General features: G+C 39.1%; 1 protein-coding gene across 1 annotated transcript in view; it reads right to left on the bottom strand.

The window, feature by feature from the left end:
* Positions 1–1697: 1697 nt before the first annotated feature.
* The window catches only part of GREB1 (growth regulating estrogen receptor binding 1), a 134232-nt gene continuing 113543 nt past the window's right edge, over positions 1698–22386 (bottom strand). The window contains exons 26-32 of the mRNA XM_036751873.1: positions 20211–20415; positions 18341–18515; positions 15674–15892; positions 13015–13150; positions 6262–6462; positions 5171–5309; positions 1698–1861 (exon numbers count right to left, since the gene is read on the bottom strand). Of these exons, the coding sequence (XP_036607768.1) occupies positions 1698–1861; positions 5171–5309; positions 6262–6462; positions 13015–13150; positions 15674–15892; positions 18341–18515; positions 20211–20415 (1239 nt within the window). The remainder of the gene's footprint in view (positions 1862–5170; positions 5310–6261; positions 6463–13014; positions 13151–15673; positions 15893–18340; positions 18516–20210; positions 20416–22386) is intronic.

Here is a 22386-nt window from a genome sequence, read left to right as displayed (position 1 = left end):
TTATGCAAATACTTCAAGTGATACACTTTACCTGCAGCAAAGCCAAGCCTTAATGAAGGGTTGGAAAATAAGCTTTTAGTAAACAAATGGTCACAGGCCCTGTTCTAATCCATCATTTCTGAGTGGTTGTTTTTTGAGCACTCTAAAGAATTCCATTTTCACTTCTCTGTAAATCAATTCTTGTTTTTAAAGGACCCTCAGAGAACCACCATATAATTTCCTCACTAGAACAAATTTTACTTAACAGCATTTAAAGGACATATTCTTTCATTTTCACTCTTGGCAAGTCCTCTAAGTTATTCTCATACAGAAAATCTAATGCCAACCAGAGTATAGACTTATTTAGGAAATTAAACCACATGACAAATGATAAAACTTACTTCTCTCCTCTCAGGAGAGAGGTGGGGGACCAAAGAGGCAAAATGGTGTATCTTACTATCTGATGACCATTGGTTTTGCATAATTGTTTTTCTTTGTTAAAAGGAAGAATTTGATGGGAGTGGGGGGGTGTTGGTGTACTGGGAAATGGTTGGCACAAAGAACGAAAAGCCATTAATAAAACCTTTTTAAAAGAAATTATAAATCATGTGCTTGAGTGTACTCAATACGTGGCTAATTTGACACCTCATCCTGGTTTCTAAAGTGTGAAAAACTTAAGACAATCTAATATTATCCTTTTTCCTCCCCTCTCCCCATTGCCAGTGCCTTCCCCTCTGGGATTACCTCCCATCAGCACTGTATGTATCTAATATGTACATAGTTGCTTGATGTTGTCTCTAGAATTTGAGTTCCTTGAAGGGAGAGGACACGTTTTTGTCTTTCCTTGTATCTTCGGTGCTTAGCACAGTGCCTGGCACATAGAAAGCCCTTAATAAATGCTTGTTGACCAATTGATTGATTGATCTAAATAGTAGTGAGTTCCTTCTACTATCAAAATTCTAGGATTGTGTAATATTTATTCCAATGACCTCTTTTTAGATGTATCCTATATCTCTGGGATTTGTGATTTTCAACACTGTTTCTAAATAGTTCCTGTAGGGTATCATGGGCAGAAAAAGAATACTTCCTAACTGGTACTTCTACACATGTAAAGATGTTTCCAATTCAAAAACAAGTATCCAATAATGTACAATGTCACCCAAAAGTGACTACAAGTTTCTGTCATGGAAGCATATAGATAACATGGTGAACTGTCAAAACTTTGTTCTTAAAGAAACGGTTCCAAAATGTCCCAGAAGTCTCAGCAATAAATTGTGATAGAAAGGGCACTAGGGAATGAGAGTCCAGATAACTGGCTCGTACGTCCCTGGCTCTTCCCTTAACCTCTACTCTCTGGGCCTCACTTTACCTCTCTATAAAAATGAGGGGTATGGTCTGGGTTCCAAAGATCCCTTCCAGCTTTGGAGCTCTCTATGTAGGTCTATGGGTATGGCGCTGTTGATGGTGATCTTGTCTTTGCAGAAAGCTTCCCTGTGAAGTAGGTATTCTGAAGACCTGGGTTTCCAGCTCAGCCAGTAATTCACTGTGTGATCAAGGGCAAATCAATGAATTCCTCTAGGCTGCCATTCTTACCACCTACAAAACAGGTGGAGCGGACTTGATAAGCTCTAAGGTTGTGCTGTGGTTTCTTTCAGTCACCTTGGCAGGAGGGCTCTCTGAAGTATCTGCTCTTTCAGAAAATGGGGCCATTGTTTCTTTCAAATGTGCCGCCCAGTCAGGAAGAAAAGTGGCCTGTCTTCCTTGGCATTGGCTGTCTGGAACTCATCCCGAAGCCTGAACTGCCACTCATCTTCCAACTCCAGGCGCACAACGGTCTGACGGAGCGAGTTTCGATCCTGACAGATGACGCACAAGGTGGCGCCTACACAAATGAGAAAAAGAAAGAATACCAACAACAAAAAATAAGAAAACCGCCTCACATATGTACACTGTTTCTGTTTTGAATGGACCCCCTAGCTCCCAAGAACCTCATTATCAAGAAGCTCATTATCCTGCAAGATTGTTTTAGCCTTGGTACTCACACCCCAACAGCACACTTTGCTCCTCTTATTGGTGGGGTAGAGAGAGGAACAAATAACTCGTCCCAAAGAATCCAATTAAAGGGGGCTCCACAGCCAGGCAGTTGTGCATTTCCTATTGGGCTACACTCCCATGGACTGAACTCCATCATCTCCACCCCTCCCTCTTCTCAGCTTCCTTTCGTGTGTTGTCTTCACTCATTAGATTGTAAGCTTTGTTAAATAAGGACATTTTATGATTAAGTCAGTTTGAACTAAGTATGAACAAGGCCTCTACTCTCCTCAAATCAATAAAAGACATAGGATGAGGGAATTTGGTCATGTCCCAAGAAGCTTGTGTAAAAAGAAGTATATGTCACCACAAAGAGAGCTGCTATAATTTTAGACCATATAGGTTCTTTTTCTTTTTCCCTAATCATTTTTGTAGTAGTAGTAGTAGTAGTAGTAAAATTGCCAGGTCAAAGGGTATATGCAGTTTAATAACTCTTTGGGTATAATTCCAGATTGCTCTCCAATATGGTTGGAGCAGTTCATAGCTCCACCAACAGTGAATTAATGTCCCAATTTTTCCATATCTCCTACAACATTTGTTGCTTTCCCCTTCAATAGTTTTAGCCCATCTGATTGGTATAAAAGTTATCTCTAAGTTGTATTAATTTGCATTTCTCTAATCCATAATGATTGAGACCATTTTTAATATGACTATAAATTGTTTTGATTTCTTCATCGGAAAACTGCCAGTTCATATCCTTTCACCATTGATCAATTCTAAAATATCTACAGCAGCTGACATTTTAGGCATGCCCATCAATTGGGGAATGGCTGAACAATGGGGTATGTGATGGTGATAGAATACTGCCGTGCTGTAGAAATGATGAGCTCAATGACTTTAAAAAAATAAGGATAGACTTGCATGAAATAACGAAAAGCGAAATGAGCAGAACCAAGAGAACATTGTGTACAGTAACAGTAATATTGTTTTAGGAACAACTTTGAGCAACCAAGTCATTCTATTATAAATACCCAAATTAACTACAAAGGACATATGAAAGAAGACACTATGTGCATACAGAGAAAGAATTAACAAACAGACGTATAGAATGATTTCTCACACACACACATATCTGTGTCTAATGGTAACAACTCTGGGGCAGGAGGGGAGAGAAAAAAAAGAAATTTACATGATAACTTTATTATATATTTAAAAGGAATAGTAAATTGTACATAACGGATTTACAGTTTCATGTACAATCATCTTTTTTAAATTCTATTATGTTATGGAAATGTTTGTTTTATTTCATAAATAAAAAATAAAATAAATATAAGGGTTAAAAAAGAAGTATCTGTCTCAGAACCAGAGAGATTCTGAGGGTGGGACAGCAGAGAGGAAGGAAAGGGGACATCCAGAGCTTAGCTGGAAAGAAGCAGCAGCTTAGGGGCAACCAGTGAAAGAAGAAAGAGAGGAGAAGATTAAGCTTTGCCAGGGAAGGAAATTAACAAGGAGGGTGATCAGCTCCACAGGCACTTCAGGGCAGAAATCTGGAACCTGTCCTACCATTTGGATACACTTTCTCAAGGACTGAGGGAAAATTCCAAGAAAATGTCTACTCTTTCTCCAACTCCCCTTCCTACTTCCCCCCACTCCCTTACCATACCCCACCTTGCCTAGCAACACATACTATAATATAATCTGTTGCTTTATCACCCAAAAGTTTCTGGTAACCTAAATTTTGCTTCAACCATAAAGATGTCAGGGGCCAACTATGTATCTATATCTATATGAATGTAAATTAATATAGAAAACCATGCTTCTGCTTAAATGTTGGAAATTTTCCCAAATGGGAGCTCAGCACAACTATGATTGCACTTCTAACATTTTTTTCTGAAATAAACTTATTAAAGCACTAGAGAGATTAGGCTTAAAATAATCCTATCGTACTGTTGTAACAGGAGGTTACATGTGATTTATTAAAAACTGTTTCCTTAAAACCCCATGGAGGTATATAGTGCCAATATTACTAACACGAGTTTGAGTTGCTTGCTCTCGGTCACATGGCTAGTAAGGCTCACAGCCAGGACTTAAAATACCCAGGTCTCCCGACTCCAAGCCCACCATTCTTTTTCTTATACCTTGAGAAACAAGTTTGTGTGAAAATGACAATTATAGTTTAACCCATTTGTTTTCCACCACTAAAAATGATCATTCAGCCAAGATGGAAAGAGTCAAAAGCCCAAACCCGTATGATAACATTTTTAAATCCTTTGCAAACTTATGGTAGTAAGAGAAATGCTAATGATTGGATACAGGAGATAGCGTGAAAGCAGAAAAGAAGCAGGTAGAAAGGGAACTAGGAAGAGAAAGAGAGAACAAAGCGGAGAAGTCTACACAATACCCCAGCCCACCTGACCATATATAGCCACAAGACAGATAGAGGAATACAGACTGGACCTGTGAGTTCATTAGTATAAAGAACTCCCATGATAGGATACTCCCTCTACCAATGCAGGTTGGAAACTTCTCTGAAACATGTAATCTTAGAGCACTGCCTAAAGCTCTAACAGATTAAGTACCTTGCCCAGGTCCACACAGCCCATGTGTGTCAAAGGCAGGACTTGAACCCAACTCTTCCTGGGTGCCTACACTATCATGTTCACTCTTTGGTGCTCGCTCTCTCTTTTTTCTCTCTGAGTGTCAGCTTGTAAACCCAGACGTTTGGACTTTGTTAAACCCTGGTAACTATGCATTGAGATGATATTTATAATTTGTTTGAATTTGCTCTGAAGTTCAGGATGCTGGCTTTTTCCCCTGAACTAAGTGAATGATATTTGTATGCTAGATTAAAGTAAGACTGTTAACCCCTTAATGTTGCTTTCCTTAGTAAAGCAGTTCAAAAGAACCTGTGCTGGCAGCTTTCTGTATGCTGGGTATTGGTTTTACACAGCCACAGTAGCTGCTAGCAAGATTGTTGTACCACATGTATAGATCCCCACTTGCAGACTGTCAGAGCCTTGCAAAAAGAGGCCACAGATGATTTCTATTTCTAACTTCACCGGTACTTAGCAAAGCAGACATTTAACGACGAACTACACAAATTGATCTCTAAAGTCTTTTTTTGCACCTCTATGCTTGCGAGACCATTCAGGTAACTTACCTTTGAGAAAATGAAACTTTTTCAAAAAGCTAGCAACCACAAAGGAATCACAGAGGTATAACAGGAGCCCACTAAACAGCAGATCTGAGCAGCTGATGTTTAAAGAATGAGGCCTGGAGCTCACGTAACAAACAGCAACCTGAAAAAGGAAGAAGCAGAGGGTGGCAAAAAAAATACTTCCCGTAGGATAATCATGAATCTAGCAAGCACACGCGCGCGCGCGCGCGCACACACACACACACACACACACGTGTGATCAGAATAACAATATCTCACATTTATATATCATTTTAAGGGCTTTAAAGATTTTAAAAGCATATTTTCCCACAACCCTGTGAAGCAGATAGGTCAAGTATATTTATCCTCTTTTTACAGATGAGGAAACTGAGTCTCTGAGAGATTAAATGACTTACCCAAGATTACAACAGTAAAAAAGCCAGAATTTAAAGTTAGGCTGACTCCCAGTCCAATGTTCTTCTAACTGTGTCATGTTCCTTTTGTGGAACCACATTAATTTTTCAGGATATTACATGAAGTAAAACCATAGTCTTTAGTTTTACTGGAACCTTAGACTCTACCCCTTGAACCATTCTGGAATCTAATAAGCCAGCTTTGGCCTTACCTTTCTCATAACAAGGCCTCCATCACAATTCCTGGCTCTTTCTACACCATGCCAATTCTACTCATCATCTTCTCCGCCTCATCCCCACCAGAACCTTGGACTCCATCTCTAGAGCCATCCTGGGCTCTGATAAGCCATCTCCAGCCTTATCATGCTAGGGATCTAGGTCTCTATTATACTTCCAGGCTATTTCTAAGCCATGTCAGTACAGGAATAGCCTAGACCCCTTCTCACCTCCCCATTAGAGACTGTCTTCCCTCATTATAATACAAGCTCATTGAGAGTATCTAGCAGTTTCTGGAACACAATAAGCTCTTAATAAATATCTTATTTAACCACCTATCCTCCCTCAAGTGGAAAATTTAAGTGCTCCTTCCAAAGCTACATCCTAAAAATCGTTCAAAGAAATTCATTTGCCTATTGTTGAACCTCCTATGAACTGAGTACTGGACACTTGTTTATAAATTACCTGAGGTCCCAGATTAAGGTAACAATCAACAGACAGCACGGGGTGGCCATAATTCTTCAGTGACAGAGGGAAGAAGCGATGGCTGTGATATTGTAGGAACTTTTCAAGTAGCAGCTGAGCAGGAGCTGCAAGGAAAGTGTGCTTGCTATCCGGGGCGCAGATGTACTGAGAAGGTGCAATGGACACTGGGTTATCAGACACCTACACAAACACAAAAGAAGCAACCGGCAAGTTAAAAATTGGTTTTTTGCATATCCGTTAACATAAGGATCATAGGATTTAGAGTGATAGTGCATTTAGATATTATCTAATCCAATCCCCTCATTTTAGACATGGGGAAAACCAAGACTACTAGATGTCAGGGATAAAGAGATTAATAAGATACGGTTCTTGGTTTTAAGCTTAGAATCTTGCCGTGGGGAGGAGGAAAGGGAGAAGAACTCACAGAAGTTAATAGTACAAGAGAGTGTGTCATCTTGAAAAAGAAAGATACATGGCAAAGACAAAAATATTTGATGTTGGGGAGTGGTGTGAAAACAGGCACTCCTATCTATCCATTGCTAGTGGGAATATGAATTGATCTGTTATGGAAATAAACTTAGAATTATGGAAAAAGTCAAAATTGCTCATACGCTTTGGTCCAGCAATCTCACTACTGGGTTTATATCCCCAAGGACTTTACTGGCAGCAAGAAAAGATCCATCTGTGCAAAAATATTCACAGTAGCATCATTTGTAATAACAAAAGTTAGAAACAAATTATGTGCCAAATGAAAGAATGGGCACACAAATTGTAAAATATGAATATAGAGGAATATTATTTTTTTTTGCTTTTTTCTGGCAGGGCAATTGGGGTTAAGTGACTTGCCCAAGGTCACACAGCTAGTACATGTGTCAAGTGTCTGAGGCCGCATTTGAACTCAGGTCCTCCTGACTCCAGGGCCAGTGCTCTACTCACTGCGCCACCTAGCTGCCCCTAGAGGAATATTATTTAAGAACAATATGGAGATATGGAGATGTCAAAGAAATATGCAGAAACTTGTATGAAATGATGAGGAAAGGAGGCAAAAGAATGAGATACTAACTCTTATTTAAATGAAAACAACATCAAACAGCAACAAAACAGTTGAAAAACAATAGAGTTAAGTAATAACATATTAAATTTAAAGATGTATCCTTTTATTTTAGCAAACAGTAAACTATATGATTGTGAGGATGCATGTATTATGGATCAAAATCATTCTTCTATACTGTTTGGCTTAAGTTTTCAGGAAATGAAGGTAGGAGGTTCGTAGAAGGTTTACTAGTAGCTTTAGTGGTTAGGTTTGCTATGTGAGGACAATGAAGGGCTTTCTTTGTTTCATGGGTTGTCATGGCCATGAAATAGAGAAGAAATACTAAGTGGCTCAGGCCTTTATGATCCCCTTTGGATTCTTGATGGGGAAAAGAGGACTGGAAAAGAACTTTTTTAAAGACAATCTACAAACTCACTTAACTACTGGTATCTTAAATTTGAGATACTTGTGCAATAAACCTACTAATGAGGAACTGAATCACATACATTTTTGCCTTCTTCCCATAAAGGAAACCAGAAGCAATCAAACAATCCACAAGCACTTATTAAGCACCCACTATACACCAGGCACTTATACTAAAGGCTGGAGACAAAAAGAAAATAATGAAACGCTTTTGGCTGCAGAGGAACTAACATTTAGTGAGCAGACAACCTATACATATAATGTAGGAAGACAGGTGGTACAGTAGATAAAGTGCTAGACCTGGAGTCAAAAGCCCTGAGTTTTAATTTAGCCTCAGACACTTACTAGATGTGTGACTCAGGGTAAGTGATTTAATTTCTATTGGCCTCAGTTTTCTTATATGTAAAATGGGGATGATAATAATGACACCTAACTTAAAGGGGTCTTGTAAGAATCATATGAGATCATACATGTAAAGTGCTTTGCAAACCTTAAAGCTCAATGTTAGTTACTGTTGTTATATATGCATAAATAAAATACACGCAGAACAAATACAAGGTAATTATAGGGGAAAGGCACTAGCCACTGGGGGACTAGGAATAGGCTTCATGGCATGGCATGGAAGCTGAGCTCTGAATAAAGCTAATGATTCTAAGAGATGGATGTGCCAAGGGATGTTCCAGGCAATGGAGTAAGCTTGGGAAAAAAAAGGAACTAAATCAGGGTGTTGAGAAAGTGGATGGAAAGAGTGGGACAGATGCGGGAGATGCTTTGGAGGTAGAAATGGCAAGATTTGGCCACTAAGTGGATACACAGGGGGCAAAGGGGAATGTAGAGTGGAAGATGGTGCCAACCTTACAAAAGCAGGTGATTAAGAGGATCAGACAGAATTATGTTAAATTCAGAAAAGGAGCAGGTTTGGGAGACAAGATGAGTTCAGTTTTGGACATCTTGAGTTTGAGATGTCTATGGGATAGTCAGTATTTCAAACTATCCAGGGGGCCATTGGTGATACAGTGCTAAAGCTCAGGACCAAAGACCAGGGATGAAAGTAAAGATCTGGGAGTCATCAGCATAGAGGAAACATTTAAACCTACGTCATCTGATGAGGTCATCAAGTGAGTGAGAGTAAAGAGAGAAGACCGTTTTAGGATATACTCAGAGTGGAGGGAAATGTTACAGATGATCCTGCAAAAGAGAGTGAGGAGTGATCAGATAGACAGGAAGAGAACCAAGAGAGCAGTGTCATGAAAACCCAGAGAGAAGAAAGTATCTAGAAGGAAAAAGTAGTCAAAAATATATGTAGAGAGGACAAGAAGGATCAAGATTAAGACAAGGCCTCTGTTTCAGCAATTAAGAAATCACTGCTAATTTTGAAGAAAACAGTTTCAGTTGACAGATGAGATCAGAAGCTACACTAAAAAAAACTGAGAAGGGAGTAAAAGGAAAGAAGGAAGAACAGACAGCTTTTTCTAGGAGCTTGCTTAGGGAAAGGGAAGAAAAATAGAGAACAATAACTTGATTGGATTATCCAATAGAGTCAAATAGTTTATGAAGAACTGAAGACTGGAGTATGTTTGTAGACAACAGGGAAAGAAGCAGTAGAAAAGGAGGGATTAAAGATTGAGAGATAAATGGAGTGATCATCGGGGAAATCAGCCAGAGAAGATGGGAGAGAATGGAATTAATAGTATGTGAAGAGGGGTTGGCCTTGGTAAGGAGAATGGTTACCTCCTCGTCAGAGACAAATAGAAATGAGGAGGAAAAGGGGCATGTTGCCAAAGGATTTTGAAATGTAGAGTAAAGAAAAAGAGCTAGGCCAGGTCTAATGGCCTCTATCTTCTGAGTAAAGCATCTGACTTGAGAGTGTGACATCTAGTAAAAATTTTAGAAAATGGGTTAGAAGAGATACTTTGAGGGCCCTTAGAAAGAGAAGCAAAGATCATAACGAACCAGCAAAAACAAGTCATAGGGAAAAAAGAAAATATGTCAAATGAACCTCATTTCCATTTCTGACCAAATAGGGAAAGACTACAGACTATATTAATAGATTAGGGAAACACCTAGAGTATAATATGCCTTGCTGAAATCAAGGAAGCCATCTTGGCCAGAAACCCAGACCAAAACATGTTTCTCTCATTTCCATCAAGTATATCCTTGATGCAAGTATCATTTTCAAAACTTTTACAAAGATGACAAAGTAGATATATGCCTTGTTCTCCAGTATTTTACAATTATGTCTGTTTCCTATGGTGTTGATTTTGACTGTCACATCTCTTTTCTTGCCAAGGAGATAAAATATTGGCTAGCTAAAATAGTTTCTAGGTTCCCTTATAAATTATTTATTTTATTGCATACATTATTCATGTAGAGAAATATTATATACAAGTTAGCTATGACATGTAAATTATATGTTAGATATACTATAAAATTAAATCAATATAAGTGTCGTCTATATTATTTATCTATATAAAAATTATTTAAGCTACCATGGAGTATATTTATCTGCTGAAAAATTGTTATGCAAAATTACCATTTAACGCAAGTTATGTGAGATGTTTTGTTGTATTCATTTATACTATTACTGCTCTCTAACTTCAACACGTTACTATTCCCTTTGTCCCAACTTTCCCACAGCAAATCTTCACTACCACCCACTGGATTTGAAAGGCAGGAAATGTGGACCACACTCAGGTTTGACACCAGCCAGTTTTAGGCCTAGGAGTCATGGCCTACATTTAGAATCATATGTTGTATTTTTGTCTTCCTGTTCTCCCTTAACTATGAAAGAATGATGGCTTTCAGAATAATACATAATGCCTTTGGTTATTTAGAGTGTGGACCCATGCTGGTCATCTTGCTATCAGAGAAGAAAAGGTCTGGATTGCCTAGATTCCAGTGCTTCTGAGTTTCACTTTTCAGAGAAAATCCATTTAATTTCTATCACTAAGAAGGTAATAATGAATCCATGGAAAGACCTTGCTTGGGAATATTTTGTGAATTAATTGAAGCTATATATCCACTGACCCTCCCCATAGTTCTGCGTTTCTTCATCACTGTGAACAATACACTGAAATGAGAACTCGCTACAAAGAAATGCAGCAGAAAGCTCCATTTATATTCCTATAATCTTCATAATACTAGGCTTAATCCCATGGCCCAAATAGTGTTTTGAAAAGTGACTTTGCATGAGGAATACAACATAGTTAAAAATGTCTTCACCACCATGTGAAAGCAGCGAGTCTCTGAAAATTAGTATTGATAATAATGGTTGAGTAGCATTATTCGATATAGAAATAGTGACTAAAACACTAGGAACAATATTTACAAAGAACTTTTTAAATTCAGAAGATTCGCCCTATTAAAAGCTCACCTTGCTTTTGCATTGCTTCTTTTATTACTGACACCAGACAAACTAAACTGGTCACTGTTCCCTAGTCTCATCCTGCCCTCTCTTGCCTCTTCCCTATTCACATGCTCAGCTCATTCCCTATAGTTAAAAAAACAGTCCCATCAAATTTCTGCCAGTTGACATTTTTCTCTTCCTCTAAGGCCCAACCTGGGGCATCTAGATAGCACAGTGGATAGATCACTGGGCCTGGAGGCAGGAAGATCTGACTTCAAATCTGACCTAAGACATTTACTAGCTGTGTGACCCTGGGCAAGTGACTTAACTCTGTTTGCTTCAGTTTCCTCAGCTGTAAAATGAGAGGAGGAAATGGCAAACCACTGCCAAGACAACCTAAATTGGGTCACAAGGAGTCAGACATGACTAAAACAACTGAACAGTAACAAAATGGCCCAAACTAGGCCCAACCTACTTTCTCCATGAAACCTCTCCTGATTCCCCCAGGTGATGGTACCTACCTCCCAAAACTATCTTGTATTTGTTTTATAGATATTGATATATGTAATTCTAATATACATACATATATTGGTATATATACGTGTATGTATAGTCCATAAATAATACATACCGTCTCCCTGGATAGAATGTATTCCTTGAAGGCAGACACTGATTCATTTTTGCCTTTGTGCCTAGCACAATGCCTGGCGTATATAGTAGGTGCTTCTAAAATGCTTATTGATTGAAATTTTCCTCAATTTCCCCCATCTGCAGAAGAATGTGATTCTCTGAATCCTTAAATTTTCTTAGCTTTTTTGGTGTTTCTTACTAAGTATATCCCCACTATTGGCCTGTAAGCTCACTGAAGCCAATGACTTCTGTTTTTCATCTTTGTATCTCTAGTACCCAGCTCAGTCTCTTGGTTAATAAATGCTGGCTGAATTGAATTGACATCTCTTTGCATACTATTAATACTGTCACAACTAGAGTCCTTCTGCAGACTGACATATCTACTACCTGAGAATAAACGCAAAAAGGTATATTTGAAAACCCATGGACCAAGCATCTTTCTCCAGAAGCCAATGGAAACTCTAAACTCACAAGGCTTAAAATAATTGTGTACATCAGAACACTGTGTTTACTCGATACCAAAATCAAACCGTATCTACAGTTAAATGATGATATCTACTCTTCTTTCCATCTGACAAGGAAGTAAAGACCAATGCTATCCATTGTTAAAGGCTATGCAAGCCTCAGGGTGCATTATTCATCACCATCATCATTATTATTATTATTTTGAAAGATCCATTAAATCATTGGTAAGGACTCCTTTCAGTGATGTGGACCATAAACACTTTATGCCTTAGCATCTAGATGGTCTTGGCCAACTTTCGTAGCTAAAACAATTCATTCCTCAGCGGCCAGCCTTCTGGCAATGGTTCTGTCTGAACTTAGCTAGGCTGCCCACAGACAAAAGACTGAAGGTCTTTAAGTTAACCACCTTTGAAATCCTTGAAGCTTCTCCAATGTGGCAATATATACCAAAGCTTCTTCCCTGCCAGGATAGTTTCCCAATTGTGAGGCACATAAGAAGGCACCTGATACTTACTGGAACGTGATTATTGTTTCTATACAATAATATATAACATTATGTTATATTTCTATATAAATAATTTACATTTCTCTAACAACTTAGTATTGTTTCAGCGCCATCACATGTATCATCCATATGATCCTAACAGCTCCGTGAGATAGGCAGAGTTCATATTATAATCACCATATTACAAAAGAGGACAATGAGACTCCAAGAGTTTAAGTGACACATGAAATAAGCTGCTAAGCTAGACCTCACGTGCAGGGCTCTTCCCAATGCACCCCAACCAACACAGGGAAGCAGAAATAACCATACAGCAGCTGTTTCCTCAGTCACCTTGGATTTGATGTGGAAGGACCTGTGGCCACCAACAGCAATCTGCTTCTTCATGACGCTGAAGTGATTAAATCGACACAAAAGAAGGCCAGCACTGTGCACTCGCAGGTTGAAGTCGACATCATCACAGGTGAATCTAATCAGAAAGGGAAGAAAATTCAATCAGGACACTTATAATTAAATAGCATTCGATCAATGACATAGATATAGACACAGACATAGACATAGACATCGACATTGATATAGCTATAGATAGACGTGTGTATGTGTGTATACATATGTATACACATACATATACATACATATATACACACATATACATGTATATGTACATAAATATTTATTTATGGGGAATTTATTTTGTGCTCAGCATTGTGCTAGGCACAAAGAGAGACAAGACATAACAACTCATTTTTATATCATTTTTAGACCTATGCAGTACTTTCCTCACTACAATTCTATGAGGAAGGTAGTATAAATATTATTAACACTATCTGACAGATGATAAAGTCAGTGATGAAAGGCTAAGCAGCCTTGTCGTCCAGGTAGTATGTGCTGAACTTCGAGCTTCTTAGAGGCAGGAATCATTCCCTCTACTAACAAGATGAAGAGAAAGGACTAGTATAAATGAAACGGTTCAATAACAATATGAGACTACAGTGAGAGGCATCATCACGGTGGATCTTGTTTTTAAGTCCTGCCTCTTTCATGTAATATCTGCGGGACCATGGACAAGTGACTTAATATCTCAATGCTCCAAGCAAGTCTTTTAGCAAGAGGGAATTTCCACTTGGAGTTTCCCAAACCATTAAAATTATAGATCCAGGTCAAAAAATAAAAATAAGACCACATCATTTGGTGCTAAATCATGTAGAACTGAGACCATAGAAAAAGGAAATCAATTAAGATTGAAGTCAGCATGGAAAGATTTGTATAGGATATAAAACTACTATAGAGATACAAATAGAAAGGGCAGACCTTGCTTTCAAGGGGCTCATATTTTAATGGCAGATAAGTACAAGGGTCCTACTGAGGATGGCAGCATCCCCACCCCCCTCAACTACCAGTCCTGCTTCCAATCCAGCCCTCAGCCATCATCCCACATGGCAACTCCTTGGAGAAGTGGTCAGCCATCCCCACCAACTGCCACTTGCAGGACAGGTGAGCCGGCCTACCTAAAGCAGCAAGGCACCCTAAAAGAGAGAGAAGCAGCACATGCCAGGCCCAACCACCACAACCACACTGTCCATTATCTCCTCCCAGACCTTGATAGAGACAGCCCAAGATGCTGAAGCCAAGAGCCCTGGGAATAGCAGTGTCCTCTAGACCAGGGCTTCTTAAATTTTCTGACCTCTTTTTGCATTTGCCATTGGTGGTGCATAGCCTTAGGGCATGCACAGTGCAAAGTGCATATGCTTTGTGTTCAGAACCAAGGCAACATCAGCAAGAAACACCTCGGATTCATCATGCATGTGATTTTTAATTAATTTTTGGTCGTTGTGCATTCAGAAAGTTTTTACTGTTGCCAAATTTTTGGGTTGGGACCCACAGTTTAAGAAGCGCCACCCTAGACCACCAGACCTGCTTCCAGACCAACTCCAAATGCCATCATTGGAGGCAGGGATCATTGTGGAGAAAGAAATGTGGGAAGGACTCCAGGAGAAGCTGGCACTTGACTTGGACCTTAACATCACAGGATGACATTATTCAGGGCTAGAAGGTACCTTATAAAGTATCTAGCTCAACCATTTCCATTTATCAATGAGGAAACTAAAGCTTAAAGAGAGAAGTGTCTTACACAGCTCATAAATCTCAAAGTCAAGATTCAAACCAGGTCTTCTGACTCCAAACCCAGCACTCTTTCCACTACAATGGTGCCTCAAAGGAAAGAGCACACCAAAAGGCAGAGATGGGAAGGGTGGCAGTATTCCATGCATAAGAAACAGTGCCAGCAAAGGCGCAGGGATGGGAAAACCTGGCTCATATTCCAAGGACAATTCTGAGTCTAGTTGCCCTGTAGCATAGGGTACATGGCTGAAAATAGTGGAGACTGGAAAAGCAGGAAGACAAGCCCTTGTGGAAGGGCTTGAATAAATCCCTGAGAAGTTTGGGCTTTATCTGGTAAGCAGTAGGGAGCCGTTAAAATGATCAGAGAACTGGAGTGATCCCAGAGTGTCCCAAGAGCTTAACATAGTACCTTTTACATAGTAGAGGCTTAGTAAATGGGTTTTTTTTCGTTCAGTTTTTAATCTAACAGCAGATTTATGGGATTAAATAAAACTATCTCTTACGTTAAATTGGTTCTAGAGATTGAAAGAAAAAAGAAGACAGATGTTATCAAAAGAGCAATGGATTCAGTGTTAGAAAAGACTAGTTCATGGTTCAGAGTCCAGAGATGCCACGTTACATGTACCTTTTGGCCCTAATGTCCTCATCTCTAAAACAAGAGAACTGAATCAGATAATCTCTAAAACACCTTCCTGCTCAGAATCCTATGGATTCCTCCATCCCTGAGGCCAAGCACATATGCTTCAGGTCATTGGTACCATTATCAGTGAATCAACAGGTAGGTACCAATAAGAGAAAAGCAGACTGTCAGGATGACCATCAAGGACAGGCTGAAGCTGATATCTGGCTTCCTCTTGGGTCTGTAACTCACCGATTTTGGTTATATTGTACATTCTGTGTCAGATCCACGTTGAGGATGATAAAGTCGTGGATATGACAGCGGGAGAAAGGTTCTTGGACCTGTTCTCTCTGAGTTTTACTCGACCATTTCCGCATCCCAATGAGAGCATAATGAGTGATGTTTGGGGCTGCCTCAATGTGCTGCAGAATGTGTTTCAAAGAAACATTCCTTTCAGACCAGGTGTAATCACTGCAAAGAAGGAAAAGAAGAAAAAACTTTCTTTGGACCAACATGCAAACAAAAGCATAATCCTTTTTATTCTTATTATTATAAATTATTATGGACCAAAATAGCCCAGAAGGCTAAAGATCTTCCATTTCAAACAAACATGGATCAAATCTGATTATGACATTGTCCACAGGACTTTCACTTTTTTATAATCATGAAACTTTACTAAAATGGATTCACTGTTGGCCTTACTGAAACCAAATCAAACTAACACGTATTAAGTATCTTACACACAAAAGCATCGTGCTGGGCACCGGGGGAGACATAAAGTTTTGACGAGATATGATCTCTGTTCTTGATCAACAAGCATTTGTTAAGTACCTACTATGTGCCAGGCACTGGCTAGCTGCGGGAGATAGAAATTAAAGGGATGAAATAGCCCCTATTCTCAAGGAACATACAATCTAGTGTAGAGCTCACAATCTAGTAGGGGGATAAAATGTAAACACAATAATTCAATACTGCTTGGTCAGTGACCTGGAGAGGAAGAGAAAAAAGAGTTCCATGATATCTCAGGGGAAAGTCATTCCTGACTGTGAGATCACTCAGGATTTCATGGAGAAGGTGGCCTTTGAGACAAGCTTCAAAGGATAATAAAAACAATAAAGAGTCAGCATTTATAGAGCATCTGCTACATGCCAGGCACTAGACTAAGTGCTTTACAAACAGTATTTCATTCCATCTTCACAACAATCCTTTGAGGTTGGTTTTTATTATTATATTATATATTATATTATATATATGGGGAAACTGAGACAGACACCAGTTAAGTGATTTACACAGGGTCACACAACTCAGCTAGCAAGCATCTGAGGTTGAATTTGAACGTAGGTCTTTTTGACCTGAGGTCCAGCACTCTGAGCCATCTAGCTGATAGTGAAGACTTTACAGACATAGGAAATGGTACAGAGCTTAGGGAGTATATACAGAGCAGAAAGTACTTCAATTTGATTGGTTTGAAAATCTGGGTAAGATATAGTAAAGAAATCCAAGTGGAGGTATCTTGGTCTGATAAAATTGCTTAAACTTACTATGGTTCTTTAGGGTTTACCAAAGCATTTCCTTAAAGCATCTTCACAAAATGAGTAGTATAAATATTATTAGCCCTGTTTTGCCTACAAGGAAACTGAAAATCAGCAAGGTGAAGGGACTTGCCCAAAATTATAAAGCTCATACCAGGAGAGCTGAATTTCAAACTCAGGTCTTCTGACTCTAAATTCAGGGTCCATGACCCTATACCAAACTGATTTCATGATGGGTAAAACAACTGGACAGAAGGTGGAGACAGCTTCTAGGCTAGACTCTACCATTCACCATCCCTGTGACCTTGAGTAAGTTATGTCCAGTCTCTGGGCCTCTGTTTCTCTCATCAGTCAAATGGGAATTTTGGACTCTGTGATCTTTACATTCCTGTCTAGCTCTGCAATAGGAACAGGGACTACAGACTGTGATTTTACAGGTTTAGGAAATTCTCAGATGAGAAACTCTCTCTACCAATGCCACTTCTCTGCCACTCTCCAGGAGCTGGCTAGAGCACAGAGGGGTCGTGACCTGCTCAGAGTCCTGGGGCCACTATATGTCAAAGGGGGACTTGAACTCAGGTTTCCCTCATTCCAAGGCTAGGCTTTCTACTGCTGATACCACACTGCCTCTTGAGATGGGAAATTCTATTATTTAAATTAATACCTGATGGCTGGACTAAAGCTTAGCTGTCTTTTTCTCTAATGTAAACAGTAAACCATCATTAAGTCCAGGTGTTTGGTAAAAATATTGAACTTGGAACCAGACTCTGAATCCTTGCTCTGCCACTTAGTAGCTATGCAACCTTGGTCAATCATTTAAGTTCTCTGAGTATCAGGTTTCCTCCTCTGTAAAATGGGAGTAATGATGATAAATACCAATGCTTATATCCCACTTTTAAATACTTTGTAAACCCTAAAGTGGCTGAAATATGAATTATTCTTTGGAAGCTGACAGTGTCAAAGCTAACTGAAACCAAACTGGAAAAGTATTATTTTGGGAGATAACGGTCAACAGGAACATGGAAAAAACTTTGTTACTCAGAACTACTCTTTTTAATAGTATTCACTGCCAATGGAGCTTAACTGTATAAATTAAGACTATACAAAGAGGCTAACATCTATTGTCTACCGGGGACTAAATCTATATATCTATGTCTATCTATTTATCTCTCTAGATATAAATATACATCAGAAATTAATACGCAGACCCTGCTTTAAGACACTAACATCTTAATATTATAAAAGGGAAAGTTCCAAAAACAAAAAAGCATCTACCTTCTTCAAAGTGTAGACAAGAATTTTTCCAGAAAACAAACAAAAATTAATTTCTCTAAATTTGTACTTTAAATTATGGAAGAGTAACTAAAATGGTGCTGACTGTTTTTACCTCCGCCTTTCTCCCCCACTATCGATGTCCACCATATTCCACATAACGCAAGAGTCATCGGAAATGACGATGAAAGGCCAGATATCTTGAGGTTTTATGCCCAACTCTTCTTGCCTGTTCCGTTCCAGTTCCAGGTTATGGTAAGATAGCTCCTTTATTAGGAAATGGGCTGCACCTAAAATCAAAATTCACAAGATTTAGAATTCATGTCAGATACACATCATCATTTACATATCTTTACATATGATAATCACCTCCCAGTGGTTCCTCTGATCTGAAGCACCTTCTCATGGAAAAAAAAACCCACCCCTCTTCTAAGTTCTCCTGTACTATACCATTCTCCCATATGTACAGCTAATTCTTTTTTGGGAGGGTGGGGGAAGGCATACAGGGTTAAGTCACTTGCCCAAGGTCACCCAGCTAGTAAGTGTCTGAGGCCACATTCACACATAAGTCTTCCTGACTCCAGGTCACATTGTCCTATCCACTGCACCACCTATCTGACCCTGTACAGTGACTTCTTAATTGATCTGTTATTTCCTTGGGAGAGGCACGTACAATAAAAAAAAATTTCTAACACAGCAAACCCAAAATGGGCTGCTTCACAGTGACTTCCCCTTCACTGGAAGCCTTCAAGCAAAGATAAAGTGACTAAGCATTTAAGATGTCTTAGAGGGGATTTTTGATTGCTTACGAAGTGGACTAGATAGCTCTTGATGCCTTTACCAGTACAGGCTGGCAATGGGCAAATTTCAGCTAGATGTCAAAAAAATCTTCCTATCTACTAGAGCTATCCAAAAGTAGGATGGGCTGCCTCAGGAGGTGAGGAGTTCTCAACCAGAGGCTTTCAAGAAGAGGCTGGAAGACTATGTTTTAGATATCTGATATCGGGGATTCCTTTCAGGTATGGCTTGGACTGGACAGCTGCTGGTGCTCCTTTCAAGGTTCTGCGACTGATTTCTAGTATTCTACAAGACAGTTGGTGGGAAAAGCTGATTACACTCTGATTTCCTTCTGTCTCAGGTGACAATTACCAAGCTCGAGGCATCACTTAAATGAACTTAGGGAAGTCACTTAACTCTCTTACCCTGATTTTTTTTCACTTTTTAATGGGGATAATACTTGTACCATTTCCCTTACATGGATGTTCTAAGAAAAGTACTTGGTAACCCTTAAAGAATGCTAGATATAGATATATACACATATACATACAATACATGTGTGTATATGTATGTATGTTTTATTTATATATATGTGTGTGTGTGTATATATATATACATATACACACACACACACACACACATATATATATATATGTATGTTTGTTGTTCATTTCAGTTGTGTTTGACTCTTAAAGATTCCATTTGGGGTTTTCTTGGCAAAGATTCTAGAATGGTTTGCTATTTCCTTCTCCAGATGATTTTACAGATGAGGAAACTGAGGTAAAGAGGATAAAGTGACTTGTCCAGGATCATACTGCTAGTAAGTGTCTGAGGCTGGATTTGAATTCAAGTCTTCCTGACTCCAGACTAGCACTCTATCCACTGCATCACCTAGTTGCCCCTCTACATATATACATGTGTATATATACATATATATATACATATATACATGTGTGTAATATGTTAAATGTTTATTATTACTTATAGGGATCAATTATTATTATTACTATTATCATTACCAACATCAAAACCTGGAACATCCATAAGGAAACAAAGAGCTAGGGAATAGACAGAGAGTTCCAAAAGCCAAGGGTAAATGGCTGGGTATGAAACTTCCAACTACTCTCTCCTGACCCTATTCTTTTAAGTCTCCCTCTTCTTTCCATGGAATTTTACTGCATATAAAACATTACTCTCGTTCTACTTACCAACTCCAGCACTGTTGAAGATACTTGGGAGAACCAGCATAATGTGGTTGGGCCAATACTTCTTGTATATTGCCATTTCATATTCTTTGACAACTAACACATGCAAATGATTAGCACCATCCATTGCATGATATAAGTTAAAGAGCCCATGTTCATGACGACCCGTGGTTGGAGTGAAAGTAGGACTTTTTATAAATTCATGGCTCTGTAAAGTATAGGAATGATTTTTAAGAGATTATTCAAACCTAAAATAGAAGCTTAATATGTCCTAGGCACTAATTGGTCCCATTTGACTTGGAATCTCATAGATGTATGCTATACCTCCTCACTCTCTTAAATGCATATTAAACATGTATAAACATATTCACTCATTACGTGTCCGAGACAACATGGCACAGTGAAAGAGCACTGACCAAGAAGTTGAGAGCGATAGATTCTATTCCATCTGTGCTGCTAACTAGTTTGTGAGACCTTGGATAAGTCACACAAAATCTCTGGACCTCAGTTTCTGCAGCTATAAAATGTGGTTCGATGAGCTGATTGCTAAGTTTCCTTAAGTACTATTTCCTTCATGTAAGTACTTAAGCATATATTCTTTTCTACTTCCATTTGTATCTTGTATCTGTAGCTAGACTGGAAGGAAGGTCCTTAAGTGTGGGGATTTGTCTGCTATTTCCTTCTCATTCCACATAGCACCTGCTGTAGTGCTGTGCATAGGTTATTAATAAAAACATTTTTGAATGAATGCTCATTTCTTATGTAAATACCACAAATATTATGAATCTTCAAAATACATCTTAAGTCCTATGCTACCAGGCCAAGTGTTTTTTTGTTTGTTTACTTCAGTAAATCACTTTACTTGGCTAATAATTAACCAAAACATCCAGAAGACAAGCACCCCATTGAAGGATGCCTGCTTACCTAAAAATTCTATCTCAAAGCAGGGTAAGAACCAACCGGTCCACGGTCCATTCTGCAGGGAAGTGATCAAGAAGTAACCAATGTACTCTACTGAATGGTCAGGCCCACACTCTCTATATAATGCATCAGATGGAGAATAAGGGGGGTGGGGGATAGTGTGAGAGATGGTATAGGTTACAGAAACTTTAAGCTTTATCTTTCTGAAGGAAGCCCCACTCTTAACTGTCCAAAGTTTAAAACAACTAAAAAGCAAGCAACCAGAACTGGAGAATAGAGGCTCACAGGCTGTAGAGTTGGGAGGGATCTTATAGTTCATTTAATCCAACTACTTCATTTTACAGATAAGAAAACTGAGGCCCAGAGAAGTTAAGTAATTTGCCTAATATCATATCAGCAATAAGTGTCAGACTTGAGATTTAAGCCCAGGTTTTGACTTTAAAATCAATAGGTATTTACAATACACAAGGCATCCTGTCAAACTTTAAATCCAGTGCTTTTTCAATACATCACGATGGCTCACAAGGAAGTCCTCTTGGGCACTTCAGTAAAACACTCCACAAATGTCTCTTGAGCACCTACTGTATAAACATGGCTATAACTGGCACTGAGGGTGAAGGAAGATAAGCCACCACCCCTGGCCTCAAGGTGCTTCCAATAAAGGAGGATAAACAAAACATAAAGTACACAACCTGGGGCCAGGTCCATGATTAATTTTGGGTAGGGAGGGCTTCCATAAGGAAACTTCTACCAATGCAGTAGACGATATCCAGGAGACAGACAGGAGCCTGGGGAGCTGAGAAGTTAAGTGACCTACCAGGGTCACACAGGGAGTATACGTCAAAAGTGGGACTCGAATCCAGTGGCCATGACTCTAACGTCCATTACCTATCCACTATTCCATGCTGCCCTTCTTGTCATGATACGTGATACAAGAGTTAAATAACAATTCAAGAAAACAAATGCAAAAATTATCATAATATTTGTATATATCTGTACCAAATGTGTGATACAGATAATAAGACTGAGGAGTTTCAAGGGTGGATGTGAGGTGCATAGCTAAGAAGGCACATGGCAGATTGGACCACAGGCTAGCAGGAACATTAGAAGTCATTTCTCTCAACTCTCCTATTTTAAGAATGAAGAAACTGAGGCTCAGAGGGACAAGGTGACTTGCCTAAGGTCACATAGGTAATAAGATTAGGACCCAGATGAACTGAATTTATACCAAATTCTGCTCCACAGTCAACAGTGTTAT

This window comes from Trichosurus vulpecula, chromosome 3 (genome assembly GCF_011100635.1).
Source record: "Trichosurus vulpecula isolate mTriVul1 chromosome 3, mTriVul1.pri, whole genome shotgun sequence".
Taxonomy (NCBI): Eukaryota; Metazoa; Chordata; class Mammalia; order Diprotodontia; family Phalangeridae; genus Trichosurus; species Trichosurus vulpecula.
Note: the sequence above shows the minus strand (reverse complement) of the source record. Positions and strands in the feature narration are given on the sequence as shown.